The sequence below is a fragment of the Photinus pyralis genome, unplaced genomic scaffold (genome assembly GCF_008802855.1).
Source record: "Photinus pyralis isolate 1611_PpyrPB1 unplaced genomic scaffold, Ppyr1.3 Ppyr1.4_LG2, whole genome shotgun sequence".
NCBI lineage: Eukaryota > Metazoa > Arthropoda > Insecta > Coleoptera > Lampyridae > Photinus > Photinus pyralis.
Window position 1 is genome coordinate 38,106,743 of NW_022170403.1, and position 15,457 is coordinate 38,122,199.

Sequence of the window (15,457 nt, forward strand, 5' to 3'; positions counted from 1 at the left end):
GTCAGAATTTGTGCAAAATTGGGTGGCGCTCAACTAATCATTTCTAGTGACTACCAAAGATCAAAAACTTATGTTATATGCCCAAACGAACAAACCGCTGTGGAAGATTCTCATCTCGAGCCCTTCTTTTAATTAAGAATCTGAGCTAGCTGGCCGTTTATGCGGCGGGGTTTGAGTTTTACAGCGCCGAACCAACCTCACGTTATAGTGTCACTATCGTTCATTATTATCAGACCGTCCAAGTTGACAATCACTTGTAAGGCATCTGGTCCTGATAGTTTTTTTCCTGTCCCCAGGTTTTATAATGGCTAAATGGTCATGTATTTTATGTAGAGGAACTCCGTTGGTATGAATTAAACTCGAGATTAAACTTTTTCCACCGTTTGTAATCACCTCATGTAACCGATTCTTTGCACCGACGACAGTCGAATTGGATACTGCCAGAGCATCAGAAACTCTTTGAGATGAAGTGTATGATGGTTACAGAAAACGCATAGGAACATTTGTAACTTAAAGTTTGTTTAGGCAGTTCGTAAATAAATATTTTGTTTACCTAATGTTGATGTGAAATTAAGTATGCTACCAATGTGAAGGATACGCGTTAAGTTGCGCGAATTTTAATGACCCTTAACTAGCCATTTTTGCAGAAGTAGAATAGGCCATGGTTTATCGGTAAGCCTTTCGCATTTATATATCTTACAAATTTGAAATAAAGCGTAGGCATTATACCACAGGCTCATTGAAATAACAACGCATACATACAGTTTCTGTTCTTTTGCACCACTCGAGATATTCGCATAAGGATCTTGAATATCTTCTGATCCGATTTATTAAAAAAAAAACGCAATTGTGAGAGAAAACAGGTAGTGAAGATATTTATTCCTGAAAAAACTCTCAAATGTTCATATTCAAATCGTATGTACAAAAGAAAAAACGACACTACATCACAAGTAGGTATATATGTATAAACGGCCCAAAAATAATATTCTTAAACACGCTCATTCTCTTCTGCCTCATGAATGTAATCATCATAATAATCTTCGTCACTATCAGATTCGTCCAAGTTGATAATCACCGGTAAGATGTCTGATGTATCAATATGTTGTTCCCGTTCCCAGGCCTGGTTTATAATGCCTCTTGTATGATCAAAATATCTTTTCCATTTTTCCGGTGTAACCTAAACATTAAAGTTATTAAGTACTGTTTCACAAAACAGCATATAAAGAGGTTACTTCGTGCAGTGCCTCATTCCATAAAGACAAAACGGCACTGTGTGTGACAGGCTGAATTGAACCGATCCTTGCATCGTAATGCCGTTTGCATTCTGACCATACCATTTCGATTGGATTATACTCGCAGTGATATGGAGGAAGTCTCAAAACACGATGACCATGTTGTAATGCCAGTTCGTCCAATCTGTAAAAATCAACGTGGAGTGAAAAAAAACCATAACAATCTGCTTCCTATCCAAAGGTCTACCTAACTGCAACCAAACATTTAATTATCAGCGATGCCTACCTAAATAGTTTTGGTGGTATATGATTTTTCACTACTTCCCAGATCTGATCTTGCATCATTGTTGGTGCAAATGTAATGTCTCGTGATGTTAGCCACTCTATAAGTGACATTTTTGTCCAGCATTGATTTGGACTTTTTTCTACCAATCCTGAATGGTAAGAAGCGTTGTCCATAATTATAAGAGAAGGTTCATCCAAGTTCGGGAGCAATTGTTGTTCAAACCACTTCTCAAAGTTAAGGCAATTCATGGAGTCATGATAGTCTCCGGACTTGCTACCAGATTTAAAAATTAGACTTGCGTGTGGTACAAATCCATCTTCTGATCCTGCATGGAGTATTATATACCGGACCCCTTCACTACTTTTTTTTCTAACTGTTTTGAGAGTACCATCTTGCCAGCTTCTTCTAAAAGACCCTTTACTGTATATCCAGGTTTCGTCTAAAACCACAGGTCGTAATGGAAAGAGTGAAGTTTCGTTGTGTTTAAAGTCCCTCAAAAATTGTAGTCTTCTTTGAGCTACATAGGGCTGTTCCATTAAAAATAATCTATAGAAACGGTGCATCTCCGCCACGTGAATTTCAGTTTCTTCAAACTGCGGGACAAAGAGGTAGCAGATATTTCTATGCCATCAAGTCGTTGAAGATTACTGTGTAAAGAACGGAGTGTAACACATTCTCACCTATAAAATCAATTCAATAAGTGTTCTAGCGAACCTCTTCATTTGAAGCAAATCTTCCCTTAGAACATAAAGAATGTTATTTACCTGTGGCATACATTGCATAAATCCGTGTCCTTATTACATGTTCATGTATTTCATGCAGCGGAGGTCCGTGAGATAAACTAATAGCCACACTTTTTTGCGATTTGTAATCGTCATCTTTTTTAACACCTCTTGTACTAATTCTTTTTACAGTCGTCGACAACGATACACCCAGAGCAGCACAAACCCTCTGTGATTAAGTAAGCATATAATTATAGCAAACGCATAGGAAACACTTACATCATATACTGCGCTTACGGGTAATAAAGTTTTGCCTGCTTCTTTTTCCCTTTGGAAGTACTGAATCAACTTCAAAATCAAACTTTGCTCACCTTCTGTGTATCGGTTCGTCATATTTACCTATTTACCCCGGTAATGACCTAAATTCATGATATGAGCGAATCGAACCATTATGTAAAATTTTTAAAATACTTGTCTGTTAACGGATTTGCTGCACTGTGGACTTGCCTAAGCGTTTTCAACTTTGATGAATATCATCAACTTCACTTTTGACACAAACTACCTAATCAAAAGGCACACTGGAAATCTGTCCTTAACGAAAATCGTTTGACGGATTGATATTATTGACAGATCAATAATTTGTTTTGTTTGTCACGACTTACGTTAATGGCGTAATTTTTTTGTCTCAATCGATTTAAATGTAATGAAGAGAGAATCACATTTATGACGTCAGGTTCAGCACCAGTGAAACAAAGTATAACTGGTTTAAATCTGAATCGTTTATTTTTTAACTATGACAAAACATAGTTGTTCTGTTTTGATGACTTGCTGGTAACATCCGCAACAATGATAGCGCAATAGCTACCTCTCTGCAGATCTTCCAAAAATGTTTGGGCATCTGCATAGATCAAAACTCGACAATTGCGAGTAGATACCTTGTAACTAACTAACCTAACTGCTTACTACTGTTACCGAATCTGAAACAAAAGGACTAGTAGAAGTTCAGCGAAAAGGGTATTCTTGATTTTTAAAAATTATTGGAATCATCTCTGGAAGTGTCAAGTGCGAATCAGGTTACTTCTGTTCAAAAGTCAACCTAACACAACATTCTCCGAAAGCCACGGACATAAGTTGACTTATTACAGATGTGTGAAAAATCAGAAAACGCTTCATGCATTTTTTTTGTCTTGTGTTAAATACTTTTAGATGATGCAATTGTGATCAGCGATCACTTTCAATGCATTGACCATTATGCATGTGTATTTGTGTTATTTTTAATGCTTCCCGTGTAAATTTTGTTAGCTGAGATGCTGGGAAATAGCTTGTATTTTTGTTACGTTTAGTCTTAAAAGTCTGACTTCGGCCCTGTTAAATTTAAACAAAGAGTATATTATTTTCTTAAGATTTTTGAACTTGAAGAATGAAGAAGTCACAACTCGCCCTCCCGATGCCAACCAGCGAAACACTATGCAGCGACTCCAAATCTATTTGAATCGTAAACCAAGACAATTACCTAACCATATACGAAAGAAATCATAAATACTTCAAAATTTCAAAGAGATTATGGTCACGTGACCTTTGGCGGTGCGTACTAATTGAAGCTGTACCCGAGGCTGTACCACTATCGTAGTGTTGAGTAACTCAAACAGATACCATATACTTTTTAAATTATCTAATATACAGATTTTTATATAATCGTGGCGGCTTAAACGTTAGATTATAGTAATCTTATAGGAAAGGAAGCAGTAATATTTAACGACGTTCTTGGAGATAAGGTAAGTGCGGACATGGGACAGTTCCCATGCTCGTGAATTAATTCATAATTACATGCGCCAGTAGAGCGATTCTCTGTTGTATTGGTAATGCACAATTGTTCAGACACAATAAATTCAAATTTAAGTATAGGGGTAGGGTGGTAAATAACTCTAATTTACCAACTCAAGAAAGTACGAGCGTTGTGCCTTGGACAAACTAAAGCAAACACTATATTACTTACCCATAATCGAACGTGGGTCTATATAGGGGATCGCAAGCTCTTTTAAAAGACCACGCAAACGATGCCGATGGGTACGGAAAGATGGAGACACTATTCCGCCATACAATTTAAAATTATGCATCGTACTAATCTACAATGTGCAGAACACCCATCTTGTATAGGAACAAGCAATAACCTAGTCAGAGTTGCTTTGAATTAACGCTCTTTGTTTTGGTGAATCGGGAGAAGAACTGTGCACCGTACCACAGGTGTTTCCTTTCGGCTTGTGTGGTATAATTTGTTCATGTTTTCATCATATGATGACTTTTAGTTTAAAGCCATCCCAAAAAATTCGCTGTAGCTACCAGAGATAACACCCGCACACCTGGGCATGCGCGATTCTGCCCTTTTATGTGTAAGAATATGTGTATTAAATTTGTTTCCAATCGGTTCAGCCGTTTAGCCGGAAATGAGAGTACAGACGGATCGACAAACCGACAGCCAGACCAACATTATCAAGATTTTGTTTGATTCGGATTCCTGCTGCTACAAAACGTGTATTTCGGTGGGGGGTTATTTTGTACCCAAACGCGATACCTCCCTTACTGACCTGCGGGTGCTAAAAATGTAGACATGCGTTCTGCATCACTTGTGATTGAGAAAATCTATAATCTTCGTTTGTTTTTGAAACTGCTGAGTTTGGCTATTAAATAGCAGCACTCCATTCGAATTATTCATTGTTGGGCGCAATACTGCTCAGATACATCTACGAGTATATCAAAATATAAAGCAGCTCCGCCCCTAGAGAATTGTGATCCTTTCAGCACCGATTTAATTTTTGCAACTAGGAAAAGTCATACGCAGCCAAATCGGGAGAGTACGAAGGAGGTTGCACACAGACACTTTGTTTTTGGTGAGGACGGTTTCATAGGTAGAGCAGTGTACTAATATGGTGCGTTGTCTGCATACGTTACTGTTTTGTATAGGACTGAAGTATATGATTTGTTATAAAAGTATTATCATAAATTGTGTATTTGTTTGGTGCAATAGTTTTATGTCTGTAAGTCCTCTACCTCCTTCCGAACGAGGAAAGTAAAGTCGTATAGTAGAGGAGTGAGGGCTGAGGGCGTTGTATGTGGTTTTTGTTAATGGTGTTAGAGTGTTTCTCTGTATTTGCTCTAAATCTGTATTTGTCCAAGGTATAATCCCAACAGAGTATGTAAGTACTGGTGTGACATAAGTGTTAATAGCTTTGATTGTACAAGTATTTCTACCGTGTAATTTTCTTTAAGTATACTGCGTACTCTTTGTAGGTATTGTGTGACAAGTGTTTGTTTTATACTCGTATGTTTAATGTGTGTGTTTTACTGAAAACCAAGATACTTATAAGTTTCATTCTCGTCCATGGCATTTATAAAATTACCCTGTTCGAGCTCATAATACAAAAAGGTGTCTTTTACCAGCTGTGATGTATTGTGTTTTACAATTATCGATTCCAAAGTCCATTTGTATGTCACGTGAAAATGTTTCGGTGATGTGTAGAAGGTGATTAAGTTTTATGCTTGTGGAAGAGTATAATTTAAGATCGTCCATGTAAAATTATTATTATTTTTATTATAACTTCTCACATGGAGACCAACAGTATACTTAATGTATAGGTATTTTGTGGAAAAAAAGGTTTTAAAAAAATAAAAACTTGTTTCTCCATGTTCCGGTATTCGGAATTAGTAATTAGAATTCTAAACAATGTCGAATGATGGGAGATATTTCTCTCACAGCAGTACTGCGTTTATTGGAATCTTGTCTGATAAATCTCTAAATTTTGAGCAAGTTTCATCGCGCATGCGTAAACTGAAATTCTAACCGCATTCACAACGGGAAAGTCTTACCCAATTTTTCCGGAAAGCTCGCTGCGCATGCTGGGGTTATTTTCTGGAGATATTCGGAAGTAAGCCACAATTCAATGGTGTTAATATAATCAGCGAAGAATATTGTGTAAACGCGTTTGTATTTTTTAGAGAATTTCATTTGTTTGTTGTTAGATTCCCTGCTCATAAATTAACGTCACTAGAAAGATCATACCAAAGAATATCTACCATCGTACCATAGATATGAGAAAAAAATGCACACTTCATAAGAGCACATTGGGAACAAGTCAAAGTTTATTTAGTAAAACCATTACGATCTAAAGCTTGCTACTCCTATTAAGAAAAGATCTTTGGTGTAAGTTATTCTAATTGTTGTATTTGTCTTTCCCAATTTCAATAATTGGAACAATCTACATCCCAAACAATCATGGATCCACCAATACTTTGGTGTAAGGTCTGTTGTTTTGACATTTCTATCCAAATGATATAAATGAGAAGAATCTGGTATCATCGCAGAAGGGTTTGAGTAATAAATGAATAACACAATCATTTAATGCTATTATGGCTCGAAAGTTTATTCAAGAAACCATTTAAATACACGTAAGCCTATGCTCGCAATATACCTTCTAAACGAAGGTAAGGAATGGTGGTAACGACTCTTTTCAAATCCATTACGTTACAACAGAAAACGTACCCCTTCTTGATTACTCCAAAGTTGGCACGACTCCAATTGTATTCGTCGCAAATGTCCGTGCACAACAAATCGTCCTCATAAACCTCATCTAGGAATGGGTTATTAATAGCTACAAATGCTATTCCCTCTCTGGTTCTCTCGTTATATACAATTTTCCACAAATACTTAGGAACGGGAATGCGTCCCGATTTTTCTAAATAAACTTCCACAGGATTTCCATTAACATCCGGTAAGGTCAATCTATCGTGTGTCCCCGTAAATACCTGCAGTGGTTGCTTGATCTTTCCCGATGTTTTCCTCACCATTGATTCTATTGCTAACCAATTTCCGGCGTTAATGCTTTGCCACTGAGGACAGATGTTAACATAAAAATATGTGGCGAATTGTAAAGGAGCGTAAACAAAATCCGCGTCGGGAGCTAGGTGACCTCTTGCTAAAAATTGGCTACTGGTGTAATACTGGTTGGCGGCAGGGGCAGATCCTAGAAGAACTGCTAGCACTTGCTTTTGATTTTTTTGTTTGTAAAGTTCGTTAGCTTTTAAATCATAAGGCAAGCCCACTTCAGAGAACGGTGGTCGAAACGATTGTTGTGAGAAAGCTGTAATATGATTGGTTAGCATTTCTGTGTGAATCCGCTAGTGTATTTACCTGGATATGCCTGTCCATAGACTGTGTGGTTTGCGTACAGTGCATTTCCGTTGGAACTGTCATAACAAGTTGTTATTAACGTGAGAAATTGCTTCTTCGAAACCTGATAGCCAATATTGATAATATTTCCCAAATTTCTTCCGCATTTCGTACGTGTCACTGATATGCCAGCCTTGACGTACGACTTACAGTTAATACTTTCAAAATCGCTAGTTCTAATCTTCGATCTTAACGTTTCACCACCGGAACACAAGAACGATGTTAAATTGGTGTAAGCTGTAATCAGGGAGTGTTTGCAACTAATAGGTACTAGGGGCAACATACGTACTTCCTTCGATGTGATTATTAGAAGGCGAATATAGTAAACTAATAGGTTCTAAGTCCCCATAGATTAGGTTGTTTCCAGTTGGAATTGCAAAATTGTACACAGATGATCGATTGGTTAAGACAACGGGCTGTAAGAGATCATTTCCTTTTGGAAATGATATGGTGCAACCTGCAAGTGCAATATGTGATTGGTTAGATCAAAGTGAAATTCGATTACTAATTCCATTATAGCGGGGCGTGGCATCAATCATGCATGCAAGCTGTTTTTAGTAATTAAATGCTAAAAAAGATTTGCTGGTATAGAAAACCGCAAAGGTTGAATCCGGTATAAGAGATATTCCCACTGAGAAATTAGGTCGATTAGATCGACTTCGCAAATCAATGTTTTGTTAAATTAGAAATAAGTACTTACATTTCCATGTGTGTTTATCTTAGCGTGTGTATGTTATATAAAACAAAATATTAATAGATTTCAGCGAGAAATACCACATAATTATACAAGTAGAGTTAGGATGTTGTTACCGGTGCCGTTCCGTAGACTTACCAAGTCTCAGGACGGAACAGAAATTATTGGCTTAAAATGTTTCAAACACCTGCCAAATGAAGTTAAAGGGTTAGCATTCTCAAGTTTTAAACTGAAGGTTAAGAAATTTCTTAAGGAAAAGGCTTTCTACTCTGTTGAGGAATTCCTTAAGATTACTATACCTACCTTAATTAAGTATTAATTAGATGTAGTTATCTTTAATGTATTGATGTTTGTTGTTTTGACTAGTGCAAGTATTATTTTGTTTTGCAAAGCTCGTAATATATATTATTATTATTAAAATTTCAAGATCTATTTAAGATTTTTTTCGTTATTTTAGTTAACCTCTAGCACCTACATTAAGTAATATTTAAACAATACCAAAACAGTCTGTTAATCTGATTGAACTTGGCAACCCTGTGACAGTCAGCTGGATGGCCTCCATATTCATGTATTTGGTATTATCTACATTCTACAATCTGTCGTGTATTTGAAATTGGGACCTTTAGAATTGATTTGACTGTTTAATTATTAATTAAGGTCAACACACGTGGTGAATCACTCGCACTCACTATTGCCATACCTAGGTGCCACTAACTACTACCAATGAATAGACAATGCTACTACTGTGACACGTTGAGGCCGTTAGCTACTTTCTTTCATTTGAGATGTGATTCATGATGGCTTGCATCCGCGCACGCTTTCCCATAGTTTGCAAAAATTTTTTTCGTTAAAATATCAAATGGCACGAATTCAACCGTCTTTCTTTCGAAGTGTAAAGTGAATCACCCCAAACCGGCTACGGCTAAATATTATTGTGAAAGACGAATTTAATGTCTGCTGATGCGAAGTTAATTTATATCAGTGTTTATCAATCAACTCATCGAACAAATTCCAAAAAAAATTAGCGTATGTTAGCAGAAATGAAATGTACGATTTTTCGTTTACCTATTCCAGTGTGGAGATTTTTTATAACCCCGCCGGGGTTGCAATTATTATCGACAAGTCGCCAGTTATAGATAATTTCCCTCTAAAACCACGCATGCGCAGTAAAATTCCTTATTTGTGAAGTCATTTAATGGAAATTTTTGTCGTAGGTTCTTCTAATAAAATAAGCAAACAAAACAGACAGGCCAAATAAATTGTATCTTCTCATTCATTTAAAGGCGCCTCGGCACCTCACTCAGGGCCTACTACAGCGTCACATTCTCAATTTTCTTCTAAACTTTTCTTCCTTTTGATTTCTTATCTGTAAAGATTTCTTGAAATCCAGTAGAAAAAGCCAAGGGGATGTCTGCTGGACTCTAGCCCAAGATTGAAAACGGACGAACTAAAAATATACTTCTCGGCTTTTTGTGTTTCTCCTCCAACTGGAGTAGGCATATGAACTATATCTATCGTAATTTAACGAACTGAAGTATGTATTTAATTATTGCTCTATACGTAATCTGCTACTACTCTTCTCTTTTTATAAAGTACAAACAAAACACATAAATGCACTACCAATACCGATAACTGACACAAGACCGAAAACAAATCCTGTTAAGATTTTTTTTATTGACGCTGAGATTGAGAAATTGAGATTGCTTCCCGAAAAATTAAGTCAAATTTGAGAATTAAACTGACACAGACAAATTATTATAGTAGTAAGGGTTGTTCAAAATCGCTCCCTTCTCCACTCATACACGTACCGGCAAACACAATAGGAGACCTAGGTGTCCATTTGGCACTGTATCTAATTTTCTTATATTACCCAATATGTACGAAAATGAAAGCCTATAAAAATGGATCAGAAAAAATGATCAAAACCATTTTAGTGCAGCGGAGAGAGCCGCGAAATCGTTCAAAAAATTTTTTCGGAGTAGAAAGAATTGGGACCCACACCATTTTGTTCAGAAATGTTTGAACCTTCAGAATCTCGCTTTACGACATTTTCCCGTGGTCCTGACAAAAGTTATAGGCCGCTAAAGTTGAACTTTACTCATTTTCGCGCGCGCGACTAGACCACCGAAAGTATTTATTTTCTCAGCAACTAAGCGATATACATCAATAATTCCTTTTGTAAAATGAAAGTACATTTATAGCAGAATCTAAAGCATTCATATTTACCTACCTTGTTATGCACAGTTTTTAGAAAAATGACCGTCAACTTCCAAAATTCGTGTAGCAGATGAAAAGTGCGCACTTTGAACTCTCATAACTTTATATTTCACGATATCGATTTCCAATATTAATAGCTCATTCGATGCTCCAAAGCATTGTGATTATTTTATTTTCTATAACATTACCGTGAATTTTTCATAATAAAAAAGTTACGGCCATTTAAGTAAAACCCTACCGACCTCGCCGAGTCGGGAGTCGCGAGTGAGACGGAGAGGGAAGGATAGTCAGCAGCGTTCGATAAACAAGGAGCGATGCGTAAGAGGTTCTACCTCGGGTTCTACTTTACTAAGAAATTTCTCTCCGAATACCAAAACTAGCTATTTAGACCGTTTAGTTTATTATTATTAGTATATTATTATACGAGCATGTTATGACGCTTATTATTCACGAAGTTGACGTTTGCGACGCGAGCGATCTTGCAAGCGAGTGGAGCAAGTAAACCGAGTGAATAAGAGCCATAACATGCGAGTGTAATACTATACTTTATCTACGACTATTACTTCAATTAGATTAATATTTTATTAGCATTTACATTACAAATAAATAAGCAAAAATAACTGAAATGAAAACTAAGAAGATTTCTTATTAACGTCGAATTATGGCGGAGTAAGTTCTGTGGTAGATCTTGAAAAATTAACTGTCATGGTACTGTAATTAACAAATGTTATAGAATTCGGTTGCAAGTTGGTTTGAGCATGGGTCTCAAAATGTGCATTTGAATTTAATACGTTAGTACTACAAGATGTTCCGGATGATGATGCTGCAGGTTGTGGAGCGATATTGGAAGTAGAAATCACCAGAGCTTGAAATTTTTTTAGCGGTATCCAACTTATTTGTCAAGGAAGTATCAACGTATCCTTCGGCTACGGCTGTTGACTTCCAGCCACCGTGTCGTTTCAAAGCCATGATATCTCCACCAGCATCAATTAGGATTGTTGCGGATGTTCTTCGGAAACAGTGACCGGTGTATAAATCAGTGTTCGTAAGTCTCAAAAAGGTAGCAATATCTTTGGGCATTTTCTCAAATTTGTTAATTCCAATTTTTTGGCTTGTGCATTTTCCCTTTTGGAAATTTAAAAAAAAGAAGGGGGATTGAACGGTAGGTGGGCGCAATTTCGCATATTTCTTGTATATATCAAAGAATTGACCCGTAACTGTAAACGTTCGGACAATTTTAGTTTTAGGTATTCTGATAATAACTCCCCCTTCAAAATCTTTAATATCCTCGACTTTCAGGTCACTTAACTAACAGGCTCGACATGCACCCATTAAACCCATTATCAATGCAACCTAAAAATACGATTAAACCCTGGATTAAACTAAGAACCGTACTAAGAAACGTCGGAAACCTTTGTTGCAAGATATACTTCGTCAGGTGCATTATTCAAAAATGCATTTATCTCCTCGGGGCTGAAGATTTTAGATTTCTTCTTAAGATGTCCATCTGATTTACGTTTAAGGAAAGTATGTAGTTTGGGATATTTATCAATTTCCACACCATTATGAAGATTTAATGTATCGTAACATCGAATAGAATGTCCACAGTGAAGAGGAAGAATACTTTTTAGATAACTCTTCGAAGTATACAAGAAGAACATTTTCAGATAAAGATGATACCTTTTTTTGACGTCTCCATTCCATAAACTTTCCATATACGTGTTGGTACTTCGTTCGAGACTTTTCGGGCAATAAATTTGATCACACTTCTTCTGCCTGGTGCATAACCTCAGGAGGTGTACCCACGGCCACGAGTTCATTATTTTCGTTCTCACTATCGAGGTCCATTACTAACTTATGAATAAGCTAACAGAAAAATACTGGCGAGAATGATTGTCACGATAATTAACATTTTCATGTTTTGTTTTCAAGGAGCTCGCTATTTTGGAACCATTGAGTTATTAATATTATTCACAAGATATATAGAGACTGGTAGGCGCGCTTATACCTGTAAAATTTGACGCCAAATGCGGCGCTAGGTAAACTCAATCCATAGATGGCGCCAGGGTGATCAGTGTACTTCAAATGAATGTCATTTAAATTGTTTTAGGTTATGATGTTATGACCAAAAATTTTGTACTTAGCGACTTGGTGTGGTTTGGCATCTACAGTGTGTTATACCTAGTTATTATTGCAAACAATTTCGGTAAATAAAATAGACAAGTAGGTACTAATTGGATGTATAAGCAAGCAAACTTGCACTTCGCACTGTTCACTTTGCTAAAGTTAAAAGTTACAGAGGAATGGGGGATTCCACTGAAAAGGATACTCGTTATCACAGTAAATAGTAGCGCAATACCTGCATTACTGACTTCTCACCTCGCCTAGCTGTCGGAGCTTGTACTGGATCAAGCGAAGTCAACAGGTCATTGATCAATGTAAACCATGTGAACAAACCAGGAGCCACCCTTCGTATATTAAGAGAAGCATCAAATGACCCTCACCTACACAATCTACGGTGTAAGCAATCATGCCGAGAGATGTAAGAACCTCTGACACAAAATCATTATTGTCCGTTTGATTACAGAGATTCTCGGCTGCTGAGATGTGGATTAGAGGAACTAGCAAAAGTCTACATTATTACTGTTAAGATGGAAGGTAGGGGACCCGACTTGTTCAACCTACCTTGTTATTTTATAACTTAATCTCGGAAGCTCCAGGGATCTAAATTCTTGATAGAAGGGGACTAGTGCAATAACTTTAACCAACTTCCGTTCCAGGAGTGTGGCAGTGCTGGAGGCTGAACTACAAAACGGAAGTAGGAAAATGTGGCTTATCCTAACCTTAGTCAACTTCCCATCTAACGCCTCTGCAAAACGACCAACTTCGGACTTCAGAAGAATGACAATCACTCCCATCACAGTGTGTGGGAAACACAACTACACTACACTTCTGCACAGCTTCCTTGCCGTCGGTCTCATGCCGAGTACAATTACTTAGTTGTCGCTCTCCTACTTTCCATGGAAATTTAAAATACAGATGCGTTAAAACATAGACCCTTTTTCCATATAATTATCAGGGAAACAACCTGTTACATTTTTTACAAATATTTACAAATAAATTTTCTATAATAAACGTCAACAATTTAACTAGACACTAGACCAATTTTGCTAGTTTCGCATATTTTTTTGAAGCTGCGCGTTGTGACAATCTACAAAACAAGAATTGTAATTATTGCATTTACACAAAGTAGGTAAATTATTTTGACTAAAAAAAAGTCGAAATGCTTCAATTACATACTGAAGGAACTTGAAATAAAGATGCATCACTAGTTAAGGGCGTATTGTGGTCTCAAATCAAACACTTTCTCATATTTGATGGTTTAATTCAAATTTAAATGACGTGTTGAATAAATTGACAGTTTTGTGAAGTACACTGGGATGGGTGGCGACATCTAGGGAGCGATTTTAACTGGCGCCGCATTCTGTCTTACATAATGGCGGCGAGTCATCCTACCATCTTTAATATATCTTGATTATTCAATGGATTGCAACCAATCATAGCCCAAGTTTGATTCCATAACTGCATAGCAATTAATTATGGCTAGCATTATTTATAGAAATAGAGGCACATTATAAGCGCATAATTTAATGGTCGTAGATAATAGTACATTATATATCAAGGTAGAGAAGTCCACTATTATTGCCTGAGCACCAAGATTACATCTCGAGGCGCTTGCGCCGAGGGGTGTAAGGTGCGAAGGCAATAATAGACTTCTCTACCGTGGTATATATACTATTTTTTTCACTACTAGCACTTGAAATCCTCTAAATTAACATATTATATTGATAAGAGAGTTAACGGTTGGACAGAATTTTTTGTTTCTTAATTTAACATGTCAATCAAGTACGTGGAAGTACAAGTCAAACAGGCCGTATTTTGTTCTGTCATTGAGATTTTTCAAAGAGTAATTTCGTTCGAATTTTTTCAAAATGTGATAATTTTAGGTATGTAATTTCTCTGGAAATTGCGAATGGTGGCAATTATTCGTTTTAGAGAACTTGTCTAAACGTTCATTGAGCCAAATTTCCGGTTGTGTTTTCTAAAAGTGACAGCGTGACAGTTCTCATTATTGACTACTAGTTAATAATAAAAAATTATTAACCACTTTGAACAAATGCCGAGAAAGCCTACAAGTGGAAAAAAGGTTAATAATCATGTCATCAGACGCTAGTAGTGAAAAAACCTACTTTACAAGTGGAAAAAAGGTTAATAATCATGTCATCAGACGCTAGTAGTGAAAAAAGTCAGTTATCTGGTCGTTATCTAGTGATAGGTAAACGAGGAATTTGGATTTCTTCTGCCGATGTTTCTCGCTTTTAAAAAAGGACTGTGCGTTGAATTTTTTTCGTCTGTTTCCACAGACGATGGCCTACTTATTCTTATTCTGTGACTGTTTCCTCATTGATGTCGAAGTTATTAATGCTCACTGTGATAAAATTATCATTTTTTATTTGACAAATTTTTGTGAAATGTAGGTAGACACCCTTAGCAGAACATGTAATATTGACGTTTACTGTACTGTCGGAGAACATTTTCTGACCCGAAAGACCAATTTGCAAATGAGTGTAACTTGTGTTTGAAAAATGACCTTAAGAAAAACTGTTCAACAATTTTGTTCCGTATGTACCTACACAACAAACTTCGTGGAATTTTGTCATTTTTCGTTGTCCGGCTAAGAATTGCAGTGGAATTATTTTTTTCGAATTTTAGTGATTTTTATATTCAAAAACCACCAGATATCAAATTTCGTCGAAATCAACATTTTTTTGCACCCCTATTGAGGGGTGTGCCCTTTTGTGGTAGGAATTTTGAAAAATTATTTGCAAAACCGGAAAGGGCATACAGCAAAACCTATTCAAAGACTTACCACCAGTCTGTGTAACTGTTACTGAGAAAAAATTAAAGGAGAAATGGAAACGTTAGGTACCACTTTTTTGAGGGTGGCTCCTAAACGAATACATGAAGTTAATGAATTGTTTGAGATTTTACAATGCAATTCGGCGGAATGCATTTGTAAAC

The 15,457-nt window shown here is 36.7% G+C and overlaps 2 protein-coding genes and 1 long non-coding RNA gene across 4 annotated transcripts; 1 reads left to right on the forward strand and 2 right to left on the reverse strand.

Moving 5' to 3' along the window:
- Positions 1-872: 872 nt before the first annotated feature.
- LOC116164528 lies at positions 873-1,908 on the reverse strand. Its single transcript, XM_031478721.1, has 3 exons — positions 1,519-1,908; positions 1,233-1,416; positions 873-1,177 (listed from the first exon to the last, which is right to left on the reverse strand). The coding sequence occupies exons 1-3, from the start codon at positions 1,764-1,766 to the stop codon at positions 989-991; spliced, it is 621 nt and encodes a 206-aa protein (XP_031334581.1). The 5' UTR covers positions 1,767-1,908; the 3' UTR covers positions 873-988.
- Positions 1,909-6,654: 4,746 nt separating this feature from the next.
- LOC116163985 lies at positions 6,655-8,003 on the reverse strand. Its single transcript, XM_031478112.1, has 4 exons — positions 7,970-8,003; positions 7,754-7,921; positions 7,426-7,701; positions 6,655-7,375 (listed from the first exon to the last, which is right to left on the reverse strand). The coding sequence occupies exons 1-4, from the start codon at positions 8,001-8,003 to the stop codon at positions 6,690-6,692; spliced, it is 1,164 nt and encodes a 387-aa protein (XP_031333972.1). The 3' UTR covers positions 6,655-6,689.
- A 4,352-nt stretch (positions 8,004-12,355) lies between these two features.
- On the forward strand, positions 12,356-13,429 carry LOC116163786. Of its 2 annotated transcripts, XR_004143804.1 has the most exons (3): positions 12,356-12,598; positions 12,675-12,917; positions 12,963-13,429. It is a non-coding gene; the product is annotated as an uncharacterized LOC116163786 (long non-coding RNA). The 2 variants fall into 2 exon arrangements; XR_004143803.1 differs by having other exon boundaries at positions 12,356-12,917.
- The last annotated feature ends 2,028 nt before the right edge of the window (positions 13,430-15,457 follow it).

Coding starts and splice junctions, on each gene's coding strand:
- LOC116164528 (XM_031478721.1), bottom strand. CDS start 1,766: ATGAATTGCCTTAACTTTGAGAAGTGGTTTGAACAACAATTGCTCCCG. Junction 1,417..1,518: donor ATACCACCAAAACTATTTAG/GTAGGCATCGCT, acceptor TGATTTTTACAG/ATTGGACGAACTGGCATTAC. Junction 1,178..1,232: donor GGAATGAGGCACTGCACGAA/GTAACCTCTTTA, acceptor TTTAATGTTTAG/GTTACACCGGAAAAATGGAA.
- LOC116163985 (XM_031478112.1), bottom strand. CDS start 8,003: ATGATTGATGCCACGCCCCGCTATAATGGAATTA. Junction 7,922..7,969: donor GCCCCGCTATAATGGAATTA/GTAATCGAATTT, acceptor TTGCACTTGCAG/GTTGCACCATATCATTTCCA. Junction 7,376..7,425: donor CTATGGACAGGCATATCCAG/GTAAATACACTA, acceptor ATCATATTACAG/CTTTCTCACAACAATCGTTT.